The sequence below is a fragment of the Sycon ciliatum genome, chromosome 8 (assembly GCF_964019385.1).
Source record: "Sycon ciliatum chromosome 8, ocSycCili1.1, whole genome shotgun sequence".
Lineage (NCBI taxonomy): Eukaryota > Metazoa > Porifera > Calcarea > Leucosolenida > Sycettidae > Sycon > Sycon ciliatum.
In genome coordinates, this window is record NC_088650.1 from 27,387,915 (window position 1) to 27,410,772 (window position 22,858).

Below are 22,858 nucleotides of genomic sequence, written 5' to 3' on the forward strand. Positions count from 1 at the left end.
CCTTATGCTGCGGGAGCCTTCGGAGCACCCAGTACACTGAGGATTCGGTCAAGACTGGCAGAGAGAATAATTCATTCGGACAGCCGTCGGCTGGTGCTGGTTTTGGACCTGTACCGTGAGTAGGGTCCAGCGGATAATGCCGGCATTATATTCGGCATTATACGACTATCCGAGCATCAGAGCATTATGGAGCATTAGAAAGGAACAAATCGAGCATTATGTGAGGTTTGAGCGGCATCACGAGTTTCATAGTGGATAATATCGGGAAATCCAAGGTTTTTGGCAACAATCGGCTACAATCACGATCATGAGATGTTGTCTGATGATTGGTTTTTGCCATGAAACTCTGAGTAACAACGAAACAGCCCTATTTTACTCCTTTTGTGTACCTCTTGCGTACTGCGCTCAGCCCATTCCGGGCATTTGAGCACTATGCATTGTACCGGTGCATGACTTTGTGATTGTGTACAGACACGTAACACCTTTAGCACTAACGCTACATAACTATACGAAGTAGTGGTTGCGACTTCGGCGATGATTTGTAAGAAAGGGTTTGCTCCCCACACCGGAGCTCGCGCTATTCCGCCGACTTTACTTGACACTTGACTGACTCACGACTGCCATCCAGAGCACACGAGAAGTCCATTGAACCTTCGACTCGGCAAACCTGCAAGAAAGCACCACTCCCTGCTCAATACACAGTGTTTCGGGGAATTCACCCCTCATCAGTTGAGCTTGAGTAGGCTGAGGAAGATTGTGCCTGAAGAGCACCACTTATATAGTGCTCTCCAGGTACAAACATCACCAGGGATACAAACTTACAGAGACGCTCCGCTTCCAGCGCGATAAACACCTCGTGAACACCAGATAGCAGCGTGAGTCAGTGTCGCTCCTGGACGGTGAGACCAGACGTTGAGGACCCTCGGTCATTCGCAACGCTGTCACCTCCAAACCAACTAGTCGCAAGCCCGCGCTGGGCACAACAGTACGAAGTAGTGGTTGCGACTTCGGCGATGATTTGTAAGAAAGGGTTTGCTCCCCACACCGGAGCTCGCGCTATTCCGCCGACTTTACTTGACACTTGACTGACTCACGACTGCCATCCAGAGCACACGAGAAGTCCATTGAACCTTCGACTCGGCAAACAATCTTCCTCAGCCTACTCAAGCTCAACTGATGAGGGGTGAATTCCCCGAAACACTGTGTATTGAGCAGGGAGTGGTGCTTTCTTGCAGGTTTGCCGAGTCGAAGGTTCAATGGACTTCTCGTGTGCTCTGGATGGCAGTCGTGAGTCAGTCAAGTGTCAAGTAAAGTCGGCGGAATAGCGCGAGCTCCGGTGTGGGGAGCAAACCCTTGCTACATAACTATTGCTACATAAAAACGTTATGATTGTAGCGATGTGGTCGGGTAAATGTATACAAGCCATTTTGTGAAGCATGCCCAACCGAGGCCGAGGCAGTTCAAGTGACACAAATCCGGAGGAATTATTTACGAGGTTTCTTTTACTTTTAGAACAATGGAGAGCTATGGAGGAGACATACGCGAAGTGAATATCAAACAGACGAAGAAGAGTTTTCTAGTTGTGCCAGAGGCTCTGGCGATAGCATCTCTAGCGATACTGAAGTAGACACTGATGCATTGCTAAATTTGGACCAGAATGAAGGAGCGGCTATGAACAGAAAGAGCTCGTTCCAAAAGAACTGCCTTTGCCGAGTCCAGCTCAGGAGGCTCGAAAAGAACTAGAATTTCTCATGGACTCAGTACCAAGTCGATTGCTCAGCAGCGCCTGTCTTACTTTCCTGATGAAGCGCGTACAGTTAGTTGTGGACGGTTGTAATGCCAGGCCTACAGTCAAATGCTATCAGAAAGGAAGAGTATTGTGGCAAGCCATACGTCTACACACCATCTCAAGGGGAAGATGAGAGCACAAGCAAAGGATGTAGAGTGGCAAAATAACTTCTGACCACGTGTTTTCAGGATTTCCGCAAATGGGAGGGCTCTCCTGCATCTGAGATCGGATCTCAGGAGCTGGCCTTACGTCTCGTGTTTCAGATGAAGACATTATTCACAGAGTGGATGCAGTTACAGCTTGTCTGCAGGCAGGAATACTATTTGCCAAGATTAACTTCATCCCAACAATGAATGACTACCTGCAATAATGGTTTCATCTCTCATTACATGGATAATTAGGGGAGGGATTTGATACTGATAGTACCGACTATTCTGCCACAACCCTGCATCAAAGTTGGAATGGAGAGCAATCAATGGAGAAGCGATCATGTCTTATAGACTAGATAGAAGTTATAGTGCTAAGAAGTAGTGGAGCTCGTCAGAGATAAGGTGGCAACTTCAGATGCAGATCGACGATATGCATAATTTCCTGGAAGTTTGACAATGTGCAGACTTTCTTCCATTTTTGTCCCAAACCAAGAGCATTATATCCCTTGCTGAAGCATTATAATCAGCATTATAAGGCAGTTTTTGGAGCATTATGGTTAGCATTATATGAATTTTCGGAGCATTATCCGCTAGACCCTAACCGTGAGCAGGAGTGCACTGGCGCTCAAATACCTTTGCGAGCATTTCTGCTTTCTCTGGTTCGCTCTGTGCCGTGTAGGCCTCACACGTTAGGTCAGGAACTTTCTCTTTCTTACAGGAGATGTTGGCAAGTGTCTTGGCTTTTCTTCCACCAAAGGTGGGCATCTTGCTCATCGTGAATATTCTCACTGAGGCGCTTGAAGTACAGGGTCTTGGCACTTCTTAAGGGGAAGTATACCCTCAAATCAAATTTTCACCAGTTGTAGTCTTCGGGGTGCTGAGTCGAATGGTCTTGGTCCGAGAAAGCTGAGACGCTCCCTTCCTCCTTTATTCCCAATCGAACTCGCGCACTTCCACCGAAACTGGGTGACTGCGCCCTTCTAGATGGGGATTTGTATGCAAAATGTCACTAAAAGCGCCATTTCGTTCTTATAAAAGCACGGATGACCACCATTGGCCCATATGTTGTAGTCTTTTGGACGCTGAGTCGACTGGTTTTGGTCCGAAAAGGCTGCGATGCAGCGTTCCTCCTTTATTCTCAATCGAACATGGTTGAACAAGCGGTCACGTGCTCCTGCGTACACCAGTCACCTGGTCATCGTGCCTGCAGGGTACAACTTACTAGCCTGTTTGACCTTTTTTGGGTGCAGTCCTGTCACTCGAGTTGAACTCGAGTTGAACCTTGGTGTGAAAGTTGTCGCCTGCTGGCGCGGTGACCAGGTGATTTGGGCACCCAGGAGCACGTGACCGCTTGTTCAACCATGTTCGATTGGGAATAAAGGAGGAACGCTGCATCGCAGCCTTTTCGGACCAAAACCAGTCGACTCAGCGTCCAAAAGACTACAACATATGGGCCAATGGTGGTCATCCGTGCTTTTATAAGAACGAAATGGCGCTTTTAGTGACATTTTGCATACAAATCCCCATGTAGTAGGGCGCAGTCACCCAGTTTCGGTGGAAGTGCGCGAGTTCGATTGGGATTCAAGTAGGAAGGGAGCATCGCAGCTTCCTCGGACTAAGACCATTCGACTCAGCACCCAGAAGACTACAACTGGTGAAAATTTGATTTTAGGGTATACTTCCCCTTTAACTGGTCCTGATATGCATTCCTCTGGGCCTTGTAGGTTAACCAGTGTCAGGCGCGTACGCAGGGTCACCTCTAGGGGGGTTTCCAACCGAATTACAAACAATGTGTTCTTTTTTACCTTTTAAAAAATTTCAAAATTATGCATTGTTCGCGTTCCTTGGATCATAACTTCAGTTCTACCCACTCAATCTTCATAATCTTGGGCTTCCTGGAAGTGGAATGGTATCCACGAGAGAAAGAGAATGAGGTCGACCATGATAGCCAGGACACTGCAGGCGGGTAGCACCGCCGTTGGTGGTGGTCTGGGTGTATGGGGGTCGGGGGTGTCCCCCGGGAAAATTTTGAAATTAGGGAGCAAAATCCTGCACTCTGGGCACTTTTGGCATTGGTCCGGAACAGCCGGACCAGCTGCTACTCTGCTGCACTGTACCTGTATCCATAGAGTGCAGCAACGGTGCAAAAATGCCCCAAAGGCCCAAACGCATCCTGCTCCAGCGATTTCGTTTTTCTCGATCGCAGAGTTTTTTGCTGTGTACTCTTGAGAATATCACAAGTGAAGCCCCTGCAAATTTGAGCAAGTCAATGTGACGAATAGTCTCAAATTCTCGCTACTCAAGTTGCACTGCGCGCTTTGGAAATTGCCGGGATCGCGGCTCAACTAACGAATGCTATATCTCAAGAACCATTGCTCGCAGCGCTTCGCGGATTGTTTCTACCGACAGCTGAGAATTTTCTATTCGACCTGGATATTTGGATCGTTGGAATTGAGCCAGATTTGACTGAGTTACGATCTGTTGAAGTTTGCATTCTTGTCATGGACGTCAGATCAATCGCACGCCCTACCAAAATGTGCCCAAAAATGTTGCTCGTTTGGAACATTTGGGGGGTTTCCGGGCAACGGGAAACCCCCCCCTGCGTACGCGCCTGAGTGTTCTACTGTTTGGTGGCGCTTGGCGGCATGGAAAAGGCGCTGCTTCTGGCGATGAAGGTGATGCAGATGTGGGGTGAACCAAGGCTTGGTTTGCTGTCTTCGAGATGAAACTCGTCTGTACGCTAAGCAGCTGGCAATGGCTTGTGTGATGCATGACTCCCATGCCCACCACGCACTCTCGATGGTGGAAGCACCGCGTACCGAGCATACACTCCCGGAGTGGAAGAGATGAAAGTTTCTGTCGTAGAGATTGAAAGTCAGTGTTCGCGTAGTCTGGTACAAAGCGGGGCGGCGGGTGCTTTGGGGTGCGCTTTCCTGAGAGATATTTAAAGATGATGGGACAGTGGTCTGATAGCGGATCTAGGACTTCAAGGTCGGAGATACGATGCTCTGCGTCTGTGATAACCAGGTCGAGAAGTGATGACTGGCTACCCGTAGCTGAGTATCGCGTTGCGGTGTTTCGGACAATTTGCTGTAGTGCAAGGTCGTCTAACAATCCTGCTAGCTGTTTGCCCTCGGCCGTATCAACATCTGTTGCGTTCCACTGTCGGAGTTTGGCATTGAAATCACCGAGAATGACTGTCGTGCCTGAGGTTGACAGTGGGTTGGCGATGGTGGACTGGAAGGACACAAAAAAGTCATGTTTTTCTGCTGATGATCGGTGAGAGGGCCTGTAAAACATGTGGAATGTATTCTTTCGACTGTTCTGCGATTCTATAAATTCCACGCAAATGTGCTCCAGTGAGCATTCAAGGTCGGTCCGCCGGTGGAAATGGCACATACGTGATTGTCGAATATAAACAGTAAGTCCTCCACCTATCGCTGAGTGTCGGGCACCATCTCTATCTTTACGCAGGAGGCTGTATCCGGGAATTGAGATGGCTGCATCCGGCAGTGATTGGTAGAACCACGTCTCACAGAGGAATAGGAGGTCAAGGGACGAAGTGTGTAGTAGCGACTCAATGACTGGGATCTTATGAGTGGCGCTTTGCCAGTTGAGTTGGGCTATCCTAAGGTGGAATGAATGTGTTATGGGCGTGTAGGGTGGATGGCTAGATATCACATCAGCAAGAAGGGGAGGGAGGGGTTCTGCATCGTGAGTAGGACATATACCGGTAGGCCTGGTTAAATTTGACTTAGAGGGGAAAAAAGCAGGGTGCTAGGGGATTAAGAGACGCCATTTGTAAGAGTGTCGACAGAATCAGCACAATAGTAGAATACAGATTGATATGCGCAAAATGTTCCTGACCACTATTACTAGGATGCTTACTTGCTCAAGTGCCGTTGATGCCTTGCTGCTACTCGTACGTGTCGTCGATGACTAGCGGCTACTCGTTTGGCAACATCGGCCATCTCTTTCGCGCCGGCCTGCTTTGCCCATTGCTGTTGTATGTCGACATTGAATGCTGGCTGCTGCTCGGGGGGTCAGCTGGGTGGGGGTCAGGACATGGGGTGCGAAGGTGTGCTTTCCGGATGCTAGGGTAAACCTTCTTCATCTGGAGATGAGTGGGTGGCTTTACCTCGGGATGGTGATGCATCAGTTTTATAGTTTTAAAAGGCGTTGCTCGAGGGTATACAAGTTTGTGTGCTGCTGCTGTATAGAACATACATACTGTATACATGCACATGTACAGGGCCCAGCGGATAATGCCGGCATTCGATATCCGGCATTATATCCGGCATTATATCCGGCATTCTATCCGGCATTATATCCGGCATTATATCCGGCATTATATCCGGCATTATATCCGGCATTATATCCGGCATTATATCCGGCATTATATCCGGCATTATATCCGGCATTATATCCGGCATTATATCCGGCATTATATCCGGCATTATATCCGGCATTATATCCGGCATTATATCCGGCATTATATCCGGCATTATATCCGGCATTATATCCGGCATTATATCCGGCATTATATCCGGCATTATATCCGGCATTATATCCGGCATTATATCCGCCATTATATCCGCCATTATATCCGGCATTATATCCGGTATTATATCCGCCATTATATCCGCCATTATGAGACTATCTGGGCATCAGAGGATTATGGAGCATTAGAAAGGGACACAACGAGCATACTCAGTGATGTGAGGTTTGAGGGGAAATACGAGTTTCATATTGGGTATCTAGAAATCATCGGCCCAGGTTTTTGGCAATACCGCAGTCTCTTGTATTAAAGCCTATCTCATTGTATTAACAGCCCTGTCATTTTTTACATAATATATCTAATACTACCTGACATGTTAGATCCAGTGCCTTCTTCTCGTCTCTCTGCGCACGAACGACACCAGCTTTCGGTCCTCGACAAGCGATGTATCCGCTGCGTTGCCAACCAGCCGTCCCCTCCCACACAGATCCCATCTACACACGTCTTGACCTCATTCCCATCATTAAAAACGCCCATTGTAAACTCCGCCTCCTCATGCTTGGTATCCACACCGCGAGGATTAGCAATCTCCTGTCCAAGCGCCTATGTCGACAGCCTGAAGGTGTTACTCGGATCAATGACCCCAATGCGAACGTTGTCCCTGCCACCAGCTGAACAACAACAACACACAACAACAACAACAACAACAACAACAACAACAACAACAACAACAACAACAACAACAACAACAACAACAACAACAACAACAACAACAACAACAACAACAACAACAACAGCAACAGCAACAGCAACAGCAACAGCAACAGCAACAGCAACAGCAACAGCAACAGCAACAGCAACAGCAACAGCAACAGCAACAGCAACAGCAACAGCAACAGCAACAGCAACAGCAACAGCAACAGCAACAGCAACAGCAACAGCAACAGCAACAGCAACAGCAACAACAACAACAGCAACAACAACAGCAAAGGATGTAGAGCGGAAATAATCCGCGGCTCCTGAACACGCATTATTTTGGCCTTCCGCAAATGGGAGGGATCTCGATCCGCGATAGCCTGCTCTCAGCAACTGGCATAATGTCTGCTGTTTCGAATGAAGGCATTATTCATGGAGTGGAAGCATTGACTGACAGCTTGTCTGCAGGCAGACGTAAATGTACTACTTGCCAAGATCAATTTCATCCCAATGATCACCAGCAATACTGGTTTTCACCTCTCACTACCTGGATAATGAGGCGAAAAGATTTTGATACACCCAGTCAGCCACTATTCTGCCACAGCCCTGTATCACAGTTTCCATTGAGAGCAGCCATTGGAGAAGCGACCGTGTGTTAATTAAGCACTAGTACTAGGAGGTGGTGGAGCTGTTGAGAGATACATGTACAAGTCATGTGTGTTGCGACAGCTTCAGAGGCACATTGACGATGTGCATCCCTTCCTGGAAGTTTGACAATGTGCAACCTTTCTCCCTTTTGTTTCTCAAATCAAGAGCATTATACTTATTTATAGCCCTTGCTGAAGCATTATACTTAGCATTATAAAGTCGTTTTTGGAGCTCTATGGTTAGCAATACAAACATTCTCGGAGCATTTTCCCCGTTCGTGAATCCCATAGTAATTCGATAGATGTACGATGTAGGGACAGCACGCACAGATACATTTATGTAAATATGCTTGACTTGGCGCCAGCAGTACCGGTAGTATAGACACTGGGGGTTCTGGCGCACATCCGCCTGGGAACTGTCCCCCCCCCCCTCCCAACGGTGACTCCCAGGCCCCACTCACCACCTCCTCCTAGGAGCCGCACCCCCCCCCCCCCCCCAAAGGTAGCCCCACTCCCAGGTTCTGGACCACCTCCTCAAGACACTGGGGGTAGTGACCCGACCTCTTATTGGCGGCCACCCCACGCCCCGGGAAGCCCCCAACCACCAAAACAGGCAAAACACAGATACCCGACGGGCGGCCCAAAGCTGGAGGGCCGGCTAATGCGGAGAGGCAGAATCCAGAAATGGACAAAGGAGAGACATGAAGGGGCAAACGTTGGGCATGCACCATACACATAGGACAGGTACTGCAAGTACATACTGGCTTGTGACTTTCAGTAGAAAAAATAGGTCAAAATAGAATAATCAAGGACAGTAGAAATTCTTGCGCAATGGTCGAATTAGTCAATGTATACCTCAGGGAAAAATCATCCACACAGCCAAACCATGAGCCATGCACAAAAGGTCATTGAGGATCAGTGGACCTACACTGGGATATTGTGTTAATCAAGAAACGCACGACACTGTCAATGTCATGTGAGGATCAGGTGGTTGATTCAGTAAAAAGACGAGAGAGAGAGAGAGAGAGAGAGAGAGAGAGAGAGAGAGAGAGAGAGAGAGAGAGAGAGAGAGAGAGAGAGAGAGAGAGAGAGAGAGAGAGAGAGAGAGAGAGAGAGAGAGAGAGAGAGAGAGAGAGAGAGAGAGAGAGAGGAGCGCTTGCCGGCAAACTAGCACGGGGCGGGCAATGCGCGGGATGAAACATAATGCCACTCGCTGCCACCAGGACTAGTTCTGCGCTATCTGAATGATTGACTACCTCGGCAATCTAGACCAATCTACACTAACATGCATGGTGAGGAGTGAGGGAATAGAGCCGGAATGCAGAGGGCAAGGTGAATCACTCAAGCGGTTGTGTCTTCCGACGACACGGTACGCACTGCAGGCTTCAGGCACCAGCACATTCATCCTCTTGAGTTCAAGGAAAGCTGAGAGACCCCGCGAGCAACAGGTGGTTCAAGGCGCCGCGAAATCTGATGCAATACTTCGTCATCAATGTGCGGCTGATTGAGCAGGAAGTCCTGCACCATAGGTAGCTGTGTTGAAAGATTAGCACAAACAAAAGGCTCAGAGGGAATACTTTTGGGAGGTGGATGAGATTGTGCATGTACATGTATCTGTGACAACCAATGGGATTTCAGGTCGCACCGTATGCCCTTGCGTGTCATTTGTTCCCTGGAGAACACCCCCCACCCCCCCCCCCTCCCCACTCCCTCCCTATCTTTATGCACATTCTAAAAAGTCGAAAAGGTGCAACCTATGCAGAATTGAGAAGCTTACTATACTTTTAAACAATGCCAAGAACCCGAAGAGCCCACAAACAAAAGAAGCGTACTAGTGTCAAAATGCCGCCATGAAAACAAATATTACATACTTCTTTTTTTAAGTAAAACAACTTCATACCTAGCGTGACATAGTAGAACAAGTACAGTCAACTTGGCTAATAACGACTGTGGATATAACGACAAATCGCGAATAACGACAGATGTTCCATGCCCAGAGCACTAGCGCGAGCTCCAGTGTGGGCAGCAAACCCTTTCTTATGAAACTTTGAGTTACGGCAAATCCAAACCGGACCTCTTTCTCTTTGTTCGTGCGAAACGCTCTGCACGTTGTGCATTGAGCACTTTGCCGGCAATTGCTAAAATTACTCCTTTGTGTATGCACGTACACGTACACGTGCACGTACATGTATGTGAGCCTGTTGATATCATACATGTAATCACAGCGTGTCGCTTCATGGAATTGCTGTGTGCAATATGCCACTGCCTATCAAGTCATTTGATATGAACTGACTATAGCATGGCTAACTCACCGGTGTGTAATTGTAATGATGCTGCTGGAAGCATCTCATCTGATGGTACATGCTATAGAACTGCACCAAGAGACAGTAGATTCACACGCACGCACATGCATACGCATACATGCACGCGCGCACGCACACACACACGCACACACATGCGCATACACGCACGCACACACACGCACACACACACACACACACACACACACACACACGCACACACCCACGCACACAAACACACACATGTACACACAGCACAGTAGGAGACGCAAATGACAACTTGTCAGCAGTGACACCTCACAGACATGTGGTGTGTGGAGTTCAGTACCCAAAACATCCCTTCCGCTGCCTATGGCACTACCCGAAACCTTTTTTCCTTTCACATGTATTTGTGTAAAGTGCAGCTCCCTGTCTTGCAAAGCATTGAAATCCCCACTGTGAACAGCTCAGGCACGCTTCTGAAGATTGTGTATATACTTCTTATCATTCAACTCGTGACTAACAGGTGCCCTTGCGGACTGATGTGGTCCTTTGCCAGCACCTTCAAGTTTCGACCCTGGGGCAGCAGGCAAAGGGCATTCATCAGATTTTTCTGCAGAGTGTAGCCTACAGATCACTCTTTTAAGAGTGATCTTTTAAAAGGGATAAACATTGTACCAGTTACAGCCTGGTCTACATAATATTATTATGGCTCATCTCCGGTTACATGCCACGCAGGCTCCGATGATAGCAGATGTATTAGAGCGATGAACAGGACTGTAAAGCCATTATTCTAACGGGTCCCAAACATAATGATATCCTAAAATTGACCGGTCTACATGTACCAAGGGTTATGATTCTTACTCCTTCTCAACGCTCACCAGCAACAGTATAAGTATCGATTTCTGCAGAACGTTTTCTATTTTAACGACATAGTTCTCCTCGTTAACTTGTTAGATTTAGCACTTCGTCGTACATAAGGCTTTTTCAGTATTAGTGAGGTTGAGGCGAACATTGAAACATCTTGTCTTCACATTGCAAATTATTCGGTTCATTAGAGCCGATGAATAGTACTAGTGAGGCTGAGACGGACATTGAAACATCTTGTCTCCACGTTAATTCCTTGGTACGTTTGAGCAGTGGATCGGTCATGATGTGCGCCCGGCTCACCTGCTTTCGTTTCTGTAGATTCATCACACCACCAGCCACGTAGTCTGGGTTGCCGTCCGACAGGAACGTCAAGTCTTTCATGCATAGCCCTGCGAGCACATGTACACACATACACATACATGTGCATGCATACATACAGACAGACAGACAGACAGACAGACACACACACACACACACACACACACACACACACACACACACACACACATACACATACACACATGCACACACACACACACACACCACACACCACACACACACAAACACACACACACACACACAAAACACACACACACACACACACACACATATATGGTAAGATAAGACATACGGCGTGGATTTATTATTATTATCTACAAGCACACAAGACGTTAGCCGAGGAATCCAGTGGTTCATATCTCCCCAGCCAACCGTTCAGGCAGTGATTCTGTAAACTTCTTACCAATGAAAGGTACTGATGGTGTTGCTGCCTCACTCAGTGTGTCACGGTACTCTTTGTAGTTACCCTGTACATGGCGATGCACAAAGCATACAGTACATGAGAGAAAGCACACAGGACATGAGAGAAAGCATACAGTACATGAGAGAAAGCATACAGGACATGAGAGAAAGCATACAGGACATGAGAGAAAGCACACAGGACATGAGAGAAAGCACACAGTTCTCAATTTAGCTGTGCACTTGATAGCTCCCAGTACAAAATCACATAAAACCTAAAAGCGGCAATATTTTTACGAGCCCAGTACGTGTGAACGAAAGCGGGGCCATGATGGGGTGGGTGGGTGGGGGGGGGGGGGAGAGAGAGAGAGAGAGAGAGAGAGAGACAGAGAGAGAGAGAGAAAGAGAGAGAAAGAGGGAGAGAGAGAGGGGGGGGGGGGAGAGAGAGAGAGGGGGAGAGAGAGAGAGAGACATTAATTATTTCTCGCATCAAAGTAACTCCTGGTGTTGTGCATTTTTACTGGCCTCAGAATGAACAGGCATTGGTTAACACTCATGTCAATGCTAAATCTCAGCAAGAAGAGAGCTTGGCTGGAAAGCATTCCATTCAGATGCTATACACCCGATGCCTTCCCTAGACACCCCGCATTGCTAGATGCCTTCCCTAGACACCCCGCATTGCTAGATGCCTTCCCTAGACACCCCCCCCCCCCCCCCCGCATTGCTAGATGCCTTCCCTAGACACCCCCCCGCATTGCTAGATGCCTTCCCTAGACACCCCCCCGCATTGCTAGATGCCTTCCCTAGACACCCCCCCGCATTGCTAGATGCCTTCCCTAGACACCCCCCCCCCGCATTGCTAGATGCCTTCCCTAGACACCCCCCCGCATTGCTAGATGCCTTCCCTAGACACCCCCCCGCATTGCTAGATGCCTTCCCTAGACACCCCCCCGCATTGCTAGATGCCTTCCCTAGACACCCCCCCGCATTGCTAGATGCCTTCCCTAGACACCCCCCGCATTGCTAGATGCCTTCCCTAGACACCCCCCCCCCCGCATTGCTAGATGCCTTCCCTAGACACCCCCCCGCATTGCTAGATGCCTTCCCTAGACACCCCCCCGCATTGCTAGATGCCTTCCCTAGACACCCCCCCCCCCCCCCGCATTGCTAGATGCCTTCCCTAGACACCCCCCCCGCATTGCTAGATGCCTTCCCTAGACACCCCCCCGCATTGCTAGATGCCTTCCCTAGACACCCCCCCGCATTGCTAGATGCCTTCCCTAGACACCCCCCCCCCCCCCCGCATTGCTAGATGCCTTCCCTAGACACCCCCCCCCCCCCCGCATTGCTAGATGCCTTCCCTAGACACCCCGCATTGCTAGATGCCTTCCCTAGACACCCCCCCGCATTGCTAGATGCCTTCCCTAGACACCCCGCATTGCTAGATGCCTTCCCTAGACACCCCCCCCCCCCGCATTGCTAGATGCCTTCCCTAGACACCCCGCATTGCTAGATGCCTTCCCTAGACACCCCCCCGCATTGCTAGATGCCTTCCCTAGACACCCCCCGCATTGCTAGATGCCTTCCCTAGACACCCCCCCCCCGCATTGCTAGATGCCTTCCCTAGACACCCCCCCCCCCCCGCATTGCTAGATGCCTTCCCTAGACACCCCCCCCCGCATTGCTAGATGCCTTCCCTAGACACCCCCCGCATTGCTAGATGCCTTCCCTAGACACCCCCCCCGCATTGCTAGATGCCTTCCCTAGACACCCCCCCGCATTGCTAGATGCCTTCCCTAGACACCCCCCCGCATTGCTAGATGCCTTCCCTAGACACCCCCCCCGCATTGCTAGATGCCTTCCCTAGACACCCCGCATTGCTAGATGCCTTCCCTAGACACCCCCCCGCATTGCTAGATGCCTTCCCTAGACACCCCGCATTGCTAGATGCCTTCCCTAGACACCCCCCCCCCCCCCCCCGCATTGCTAGATGCCTTCCCTAGACACCCCGCATTGCTAGATGCCTTCCCTAGACACCCCCCCGCATTGCTAGATGCCTTCCCTAGACACCCCGCATTGCTAGATCTTAGATATCATTAGCCGTAACCACTGGGTGCTGCCAGTTTACCTTGGGACTGAGGATCTTCTCCATACTGTGGTAGCTCTCCATGTCCTCCTTGGAAACGACCTGCATCGAGGAAAGCACACGCACACGCCGGGGTAACTATTTACCGTACACCTGGTCCAATGCCTGCATCGTTCTCATAACGCCCCGCTAAACCTGTGCAGTGTACACTGTAGAGAAATGGTGGCTCTTGTGCTTATTTATATTTATATATCTTTTTCCCTCAAACCAGTTAACCAGTTAATATATATATATATATTTTTTATATTCAATTCTATCTCAAAGGATATGTACGCAACCCTGGTATGGGGAGCGGCCCACGAGATGAGGGTGAGACCCAGCCAAGGCAAACTTACAAGAAAAAAATTGTGATGGGGCAATTGAATGATGTCCATAAACCGTTGATATAGTTCTTGGGATAAGAAGACTGGTAAGTACTAAATTTATAGCAACGTTACTTGGAGGAATGTGATTGTTCTTATTAGTGTGTGTGTGTGTGTGTGTGTGTGTGTGTGTGTGTGTGTGTGTGTGTGTGTGTGTGTGCGCGTGTGTGTGTGTGTGTGTGTGTGTGTGTGTTTAAATGCCTTACCTCCCAGGTTTTCGAGAGACGTCGGATTGCACTGCAGCCGAGGCCAGCGACCAGTACCGAAAGCATACCACTGTAATTGCGCAGCTGGTGAAGGTACTGCACGGACAAATATGTCACAGAAAACAATTACAGGTTGACTACGAGGAAGAGTGCATGCATAGATGAAAGCTTGCTGGAAGCCATATTCTGGGGTGGGGGGGGGGGGGGGTACAATAAACACTTGAGAATGAGAACTGGTGCAGCACTATCGCTTGTAGCTGCAACAGCAGAAATCAGAAAACTGACGTTGGCTCACCTTAGCGGCTACGATAAACTGACGGATTATTTCAGCCCGTGTTTCAATAAGAGGTTCCTGAAGTATTGATACGGCCACGAAGCTTGCAATCTGCAGTTGGAAATCAGGTCCAGGGGAACACGGTGCGGACGATCGAATAACGTTAGTAGGAGAACATCATGAAAGTGATTCAACTATACCCACCAATAAGGGGTTGCTATATTCCGTTCAGCCAATATGGTTCCAGTCAAATGACCCTGCATAAAGAGACCACCTGGTAACAGAGACCACCTGGTAACAGAGACCACCTGGTAACAGAGACCACCTGGTAACAGAGACCCCCTGGTAACAGAGACCACGCTTTGGAGATCTCTTGACACTACAATTGATACTGGATATGACCAGGCTGTCTCTAAAGGATGGAGATCTCTCATTGCCGCGGCCGGCATCATGGTGAGAGCCGGTGTGGATAGCAGGCAACACACAGACTGACCTGCTGCGCTAACACCTAACATACCTGTCCCAGGTGCTGTGCGCAGCGTCCCACGGCTACACCGGCCTGCAGCGCGTCCTTGGAGGACACCTGGTAGGACTGCGATGGTTGGAACTTGTGCAGGAAATCCGGCAGGGTGATCTTGCAGAACAGCGCTGCCGAGCAGAAAGAGTAGCGATACACCAGAAAAGAAAACAATGAAGCAAGTGTTAGGTCACTGACCATGGATTAGGAGGTGCTCCCACAATGCTCAGGGGTGTAGCTGGTCCCCCTTTTAGGGGGGGGGGGGGGTGCACGGCCCCTTATGTGTAGGATGGCTGGTGCATGTCATTCATGGTCTTTGTGTGCATGCTGAACCTAGGTCGGATTTTTTAGGGGGGGGGGGGGGGGTTAATGTGCCCCCCCTCTCCCCCCAGTGCAGGCTACTCGCCTGATTCTTATGACAATAGAGTGAGGTCCGTCAGATCAGGTGGTGTTGTAAGGTCATCGCAAGTACATGTTAGAGCTGGACCATCTCGTCAATGTGCCAGTGCAGCAAAACAAACAGTAGAACATCTCTCATGGCAAAGGTGAGACAGGAGGAATTATTCCGACCATGGGCCATGACAGAACGCATAAGGAATTTCCATATTCCTAGAACTCAACAAAAAAAGAAGTACATGTTTGGAAACTATACATGAGCTTGCTCGCATACCATGATCAATAAGTGTCATTTGCCGTGCCAGTTCCTTGGGAATCTCCAACAGGGCTGTTGATCTGTGCGCAGTGACGTGGAGAGGTGGAGAGCGCACCCAATACAAGTCAGTGGTTAGTACATGTACTCATGTGCATGGAAAACGTTCAAATGCGCTTGTGCGCTCACACACAGATACACCAATACATAAGTCTATAAATGTTATGCGCACACACACACACACACACACACACGCGTGCACACACACACACACACACACACACGCGTGCACACACATACACACACGCGTGCACACACAATGTCAATCCAGTCTGTATGCATTTTCACTTGGCATACTCACGTTATTTGCACCAGGCTGAACCCAGGGGTCAACACTGGATCCGGCGAGCACTTGCATTTCTGACGCATTGCCACACGGTGTGCAGCATTGTGTGCTGCGTTGGGACCGAATCGCTGCAATGCCACGCCGCCCACTTGGTTGAGTGTAGCTGTGGATGCCGCGATTACGTTTGCGGAGCTGGGGCTGCCGATGCCGGCACTTCTAGCAATTGCAGGACTCTCGTGCAGTGGTGAGGAGGATGTGAGCTGGGTATTGCCAGGCATTGCCTGGAATCTGTTTAGGGTATCATTGCCCCAGAGCGATGGAGACAGTGGCGACTGTCCCGCACGGTTCTGATACTGCTGTGCATTTTGCGGCGAGTACCCGGAGTCGATAGCCAACCTTTGTCGCTGCAATGTCGCTGGACTGTAACCGCTCTGCTGTGCGTTCAGGCCGGTGGCGAGACTGAAGTGATGCTGCGGGCGCGGTGAGTTGGAGAAGATTGGGTTGCGCATGAAGTGCGGTGAGTTGGAGAGCGGGTTGTAGCGCGGCATGTCGATGAACTGGTCCACCACACCACCACCACCACCACCACCACCACCACCACCACCACCACCACCACCACCACCACCACCACCACGTCCTCCTGCTCCTGGCGTGGCCTTCTTCTCGGTTGCAGCATGCCTGGCTTTGATCAGAGCGGAAGGGGTTAGGCACACTTCGCTCTCTGTGTGTGCTCGCTGTCTGCTGTGTGGACGGGATCCTGGCTCACTGCTATCGCTAGCCAGACCGCCGCTTTTCAGAGGCGTGGACGTTCTCGATAGCGACGATTGCAGCTCGGCAACAGTGTCCTCCGTGACCGCTCTGGACCTGGGCCGACTTCCTGGACGACTGGGTGGTCCATGCGACAGGGCGTGGAGGGAGTCGGACAAGGATTCCGCCGACACCGGGTGAGAATGCTTCATTGACGACACGGAGGCCGAGCGCAGCTTGGTGAGATCGCCGACCGAGGCGCTGATGACCTGTCCGTTGCCGCCGGCCGCCGCTGCTTGCGCAGCATTGCTGTGACGGTTGCTAAGAGGCGAGTCCAGCCGTTGTTGATTGGCCTCCGCTGCCGGCCGTCGCAGTCTAGGCTTGCTCTGCTTGGCTGAGCTTGCTCGGGCTGCGCGTCAACATAGCAGAAATATACTCTGGGTAAGACAGAAGCATATCACACTTTCTTCTTGGTCTGCACGCAGATTACCGCAGAGCTTTCATTGCTAACGTTACATGGGCGTTTTGTACATGTTCTTTGAAAACCAGACAACAAATCTGTTACATCACATAGGGCTTGAAGTGATGACGTCAAAAGTCAAAATCTAGCGGCAAATAACGACCATTGGATCCACTTAGGTCCAGTTTTTGTATCATGGTATCAAGTGCATTTATCTCACTCCCGATATTTGGACGGGTTCAGCTTGAGCTCATACCTCTCTACATGTACATGTTTTTGTAAGTTAATTACCACTAAAGTTTCTCATGCCCACCCAACCACTGTGTGCTTCAAGCTGACCAGCATACTAGCACTCTATGTGTTAGGGTACCCTGTAAGAAGGCCTTACCGTAGTTCCGCGCATATAAGCCCATGGGCTAATATACGAAATAATGCATTTTCCGGGAAAATATATCAGTAATATTGGTTCGTTTTTTAGCCCTGGGCCTATATTCGAATTTTGAAGGCAGCTGGCACGCGAAAAAGTACAAGTCCGTGCGCGGTTGTCCGCCTACCATAGGTACCGGTACTGGTAATGTAGTCTTCACTGACATGCTGTACTACGGTGTTTGGGTCTGTTTATTAGCCCATGGGCCTATAAACGAAGGTGGGCTTATATCCGGATATAGGCCCGTGGGCTTATATGCGCGGAACTACGGTAGGCCTGTGGGGATTGCCCTACCAAAAATTTGATACATTTGATAATAGTCAGAGAATAAGAGAGCATGTTGGCTTGCATGGAGCAGATTTACGAGAATTTTTTGTATTCGTAATTCATTTATTTCTGGATTATAAATGACAGGCATGTGTATAGAAACTCTTTTTTTTGCGTGAAGGGACGGAAGTACTGCTCCGTCCTTTCATCTAGAATAGCCGACCAGTCTTTCTCTAACCTTTCTGCTTCGGATCCGTGAATCTCGGTGCACTTGTCCAGGCATCATCAAAGCCACTGTGATCGCTGCTGAGAAATGTGTCGGCACCTGGTGAATTGTCCAGCAAACCACCAGTGCTGCCCTCGTGCTGACGTGAGACAATGCGCCGTGAGGACGTTGGCCGCGACTGACCTTCCAGGAACGATGGTGATGACGCGGTGAAGGACTGCGACAACGCCGGCGGGCCACCGGAGCTGGAGAAGGGTGCTCGGAAGCTGGCGGACAGGTCCATTTCCTGCTTGGTAGCGTTCATGGACAGAGTGCTGGCGTCCTGGGAGTAGAACTCCATCTCGTCCTCTTCCTGCAGGGTCTGCGTGAGCTCCTTGAGCGTTCGCAGCGGGTCCGTGATGTCATCCTCGGTGTCGTGATCGTCATCCTCGGTGTCTGAGCACAGGTCCTGCTCATCGTCGGTGTTGTCCCACTGCTGGCTGGCTTCCTCGCCCATGACCTGCTGCAGTTGCTTGGCGACCGGGTCGCTCTCCTCCTGGTGACGCCGTGTGTCCATCTGTAACGTTATCATGAACGTCTCGCGCACGGCACGCGTGTGAGCCAGGGAGCAGACGGCGTCCAGGCCCCAAACGCCCTCCTTCTCTGCCAGCAGGGACCAGGGCGAGTTGTCCAAGTTGTTTACTTTCTGCACGGTGATGACAAGAAGGACATTGCGACGACCAGTAGCTTGTTAAGAGCAACCCATACACCAATTTTGCCTGGCTCTATCACTGTAAGAACAGGCCTTTATTAACAACCCTACTCGGATGGAATTCTTTTAATGCCGCATGTATCAAACATGTTCATGGATCACTAATATATACATCAAGTACAGCAGACTAAATGTTCAATTAGTGGTGGGGAGGGGTGGGGGTGGGAGGAGGGTGAAAGTATTGAAGGTCACGTTGCATGTCATCAGTGTGCTGCGTACCTGCCAGTCCAGCTCCTCAATACAGTGATCCAGCTGTTGTCGCAGATGAGATAGCCCACTGTACATAACACACACACACACACAGAGTTAAATTCACATATATTGCAATACACGAGCAAGGCTAGACCTAGTCATGTGACGTGTAATATTCATGAGTCTGAGAGACTGAAACATGCATACTAAGTACATGTAATAGCACTTTGTATTGTTGCTTCCAGAATCCAGACCACATGCACAATGCCCAACTGAGAGCAAGCCAGCCCTACATGAGCCTGCAAGTAGATGAGTGCTTCATTGTTGTGTTACAAGTACTGGACTTACGCTACCGACTCCAGCTGGAACACAGTGGTGGCCTTGCCAAATTCGAACATGATCGACATCTTCTCCGGGAGCGGCGTCCACTTGCGTATGTCCGTGAAGTGATGCGTCGACTGCAGAGTCTTCGTCTTCTCGTCCATGATGACCACGCAGTGGGGGCTCAGACCGAGAAGACGGCGGATGGATTTGTTGCGACCTGGTATCTTTTCCTGCAACATACATACCAGAGAAGCAACAAAATTAGCTTGTTAGTTATTTTTTAAATGAATTTATGGATTCTCCACAGGCCTCAGCCTAAATCAAGGGAGTCTCCGTTACATTTACGAGTACAGTCAGACCTCGCTTAACCGCACACATCTGTTTTCCATAAAAATATCCGGATAGGCGAGGGAACCGGATGACTGAACACACATACTGGATATGCATGTGGCATGTCAAAAGCAGTGGCATCGTACATACATGTAGATGAGTCCTATGCAGTACAACTAGCGTGCACAGTATGTAAAACAAGCGAGAAAAATGACAAGTGCAAGCAACTGAGTGCTATCCGCATGCATCCAGCAGGTCAACAACCTCATTTGCTTGCACAACTTCCTGATTCCTGCTTCTGCAACCGGATACGACAAAGCTTTTTGTACACGTTTTAACCATTTTGTACACAAAATCATGCACCGGTATGCGGATCGGGAGGTCCGGTTATGTTGTATGCATAACATATGCTGCACATTGGTAACCAGCAATTTTCTTCCGGATGGCGAGGGATCCGGATAAACGAGGACCGGATAAGCGAGGTCTGACTGTAGTTAAATTCTTGTATTAAATGGGAAGGTCTCACAGTGCCAGGGCACTAATGTAAAGGGGGTCAATTGTGAAAGCAGGAGGGCGGAGGATGAACGAAGCAGAACACCCCCCCCCCCTCCCCCCCCCCCCCCCCCCACACACACATATGCACATATGGGCTTCGTCAAGCCTGCTGGCGATCCGCTGCAAGCACCAAACCTTAATCGCAGATCTAGCTAACGTTCCATGTAGACTACTTGCTAACTGTGAGTGAATAGAGCGCAGCACATCTGTAGCAGCATATCTATGTACAGTGTACAGTGTAGCATGCACACATCTCCTCATACATGGTAGCATGCACACATCTCCTCATACATGGTAGCATGCACACATCTCCTCATACATGGTAGCATGCACACATCTCCTCATACATGGTAGCATGCACGCATCTCTTTATACATGGTAGCATGCACATATCTCCTTATACATTGTATCATGCACACATCTCTGCATACATTGTAGCATCCAGACATCTCTGCATACAGTGTAGCATTTTAACACATTGTTCCGTGACCGGCATACCTTCACTTTGATGAACACACAGCCAGCACTGTCCATGTTGTAGCACAGGCGAACATAGAAGTGCTTTGCATTGCGCTCCGACAGGCCACGGTCGGCAATCTGTTGATACACAGACTTGACCCTGCCATAGATGAAAAACACACATCATCGACAATATCAGCGAGGATGCTGCAGTAACGGTACACATACAGGCCAAGCCAACAACAGGCCGCGTGTACAAAATAGACTTTACCAAGGTGTTCATTTTTGGGGCCGGCGCCACTAGTTTTGCCCAGTTAATAGCTACACACTGTATTGAACACAGAGAAATGCCAACTGGCAGTGCACATGCATGTCAACCCATGATGATTCACCCAACAGAGCGACGCCCAGCCATGCACCTGGACAGGCCGCGGCATTGCGCTGCCGTAGGATAGACTTACTTCTTGAACACGGACTTGTTGCGCGATAGCTCTGCCGGCAAGCATCGCTTTGTCTTGATAGTCACAGAGGATCTTAGCAACACAGCAAGAACACGTACATGAAGGACAGGATACAGTAAGATGTAGCTGTGATAAGTTGATGTTCATTCTCTCGCAGCAGTTGCCTCTCCCTGCCTACACTGGCTATAGTCTTCTAGCTCTTCCAAATTCCTTGGAATTGTACTCTTGGTGGGCTGTTGAGTGTTTGCGTGCATGTGTGGTGCACATGTGAACCCAAGCCTTGCTCACTCTTTGCAGCAGTCTTGATATGCTGCCTGCCACACGGGCTGATATTGACCCTCATGGTTGGATCGTGACATTTACACAATAGACAAGCCTGCAGTGACAAGATTTTGATTTTGATTTTGCTAGAGGAGACACGGGGAACGTGTAGGACTCTTCACCAGCCCCTCCTGCTCAGATGCACCTGGTGCAAGTCAGTGGTGTATTGGGAGATGCGAAAAGGGAGTCGTAATAATTATTACAACTGCGTGTACACAGCAGTGGCTCTGACTAATACTTTGTAAGGACCTCACTCACTTTTCTCGTATCTTGAACTTGTTGAAGCGACTACGTGCCGATGCCACTCCAGCAATATTCTGAAATGAACGTACAGGAACACCCATGAACAACATAGCATAGGGGATACTGTCGTGATGATGAATACTAAGTATTGCTATCAAATAGCCCTGAGGGGGTGTTTTCACGACGGTCAATCGGGCCGTTAGTACGCACGCATGTGGCTGGGTGCTGAGAGCTTGTCAGAATGCCGCAAGCTGCGAACCGCGTTCACGCAGAGCAGTTCCATCTCCGGTACCGCGTGCGAGTACAAAGATTGGTGTACCGTGGCTTGTAGCATGCTGAAGTATACGCGGAATGCCACGTACTGTGTTTAGAGCTCGAGCCCCCCCCCCCCCCATAAGTGGTCACTCTACAATAAAATATTTTTTGTAACTGTGTGAAGTGAAGATGCATTACATACACACACACACACAGTATCAGATATGCATATGCCTGGCTCACCTCAATGTGTATCTGCAGCGCGGCCAGGAAGATAGCGTCATCCTCCTTGCACGGCTGCTCGCCACCGACAATCATCTGCTGGCACTGTGCGTACAGCTCGTTGTGCATGGGCAGTTCGCGTGGACGAGGAACAATGCCGTCTGGCAGCTCCCTCGGTCGTGCCTAACGGACACACCACAGGCAGCATAGAGGTATGTTACACAACTTACATACCTCCTTTTAGGCACAGCCTCAGGCATCTCAGCTTGATGTCCGTTCACCCTGACAAGCTACAACCCTGCTGGTGTCCACGTGGGACACAGAAGTAATTGAATGCAAGCCTGCTGTCTTCCTTTCCCCATCCTGCACAGGGGCCGGGTGTAGCTCGCACATCTGTGATGTGGTGACCATGTACCACCGGCAACCTCATAGTCGCCATTTTGCCTGTTTTG

The 22,858-nt window shown here is 49.7% G+C and overlaps 1 protein-coding gene across 1 annotated transcript in view; it reads right to left on the reverse strand.

Annotated features, from left to right (window-relative positions):
- Window positions 1–8,527: 8,527 nt before the first annotated feature.
- LOC135822554 (uncharacterized) overlaps window positions 8,528–22,858 on the reverse strand; it is a 32,083-nt gene continuing 17,752 nt past the window's right edge. Inside the window, exons 24-40 of the mRNA XM_065335355.1 lie at window positions 22,428–22,589; window positions 21,945–22,003; window positions 21,366–21,437; window positions 20,944–21,064; window positions 19,585–19,790; window positions 19,264–19,321; window positions 18,306–18,978; window positions 16,182–17,322; window positions 15,842–15,903; window positions 15,172–15,302; window positions 14,676–14,765; window positions 14,381–14,476; window positions 13,795–13,854; window positions 11,671–11,734; window positions 11,229–11,317; window positions 10,092–10,151; window positions 8,528–9,312 (exon numbers count right to left, since the gene is read on the reverse strand). Coding sequence (XP_065191427.1) covers window positions 9,181–9,312; window positions 10,092–10,151; window positions 11,229–11,317; window positions 11,671–11,734; window positions 13,795–13,854; window positions 14,381–14,476; window positions 14,676–14,765; window positions 15,172–15,302; window positions 15,842–15,903; window positions 16,182–17,322; window positions 18,306–18,978; window positions 19,264–19,321; window positions 19,585–19,790; window positions 20,944–21,064; window positions 21,366–21,437; window positions 21,945–22,003; window positions 22,428–22,589 — 3,276 coding nt within the window. The 3' untranslated portion in view covers window positions 8,528–9,180. The remainder of the gene's footprint in view (window positions 9,313–10,091; window positions 10,152–11,228; window positions 11,318–11,670; window positions 11,735–13,794; window positions 13,855–14,380; window positions 14,477–14,675; window positions 14,766–15,171; window positions 15,303–15,841; window positions 15,904–16,181; window positions 17,323–18,305; window positions 18,979–19,263; window positions 19,322–19,584; window positions 19,791–20,943; window positions 21,065–21,365; window positions 21,438–21,944; window positions 22,004–22,427; window positions 22,590–22,858) is intronic.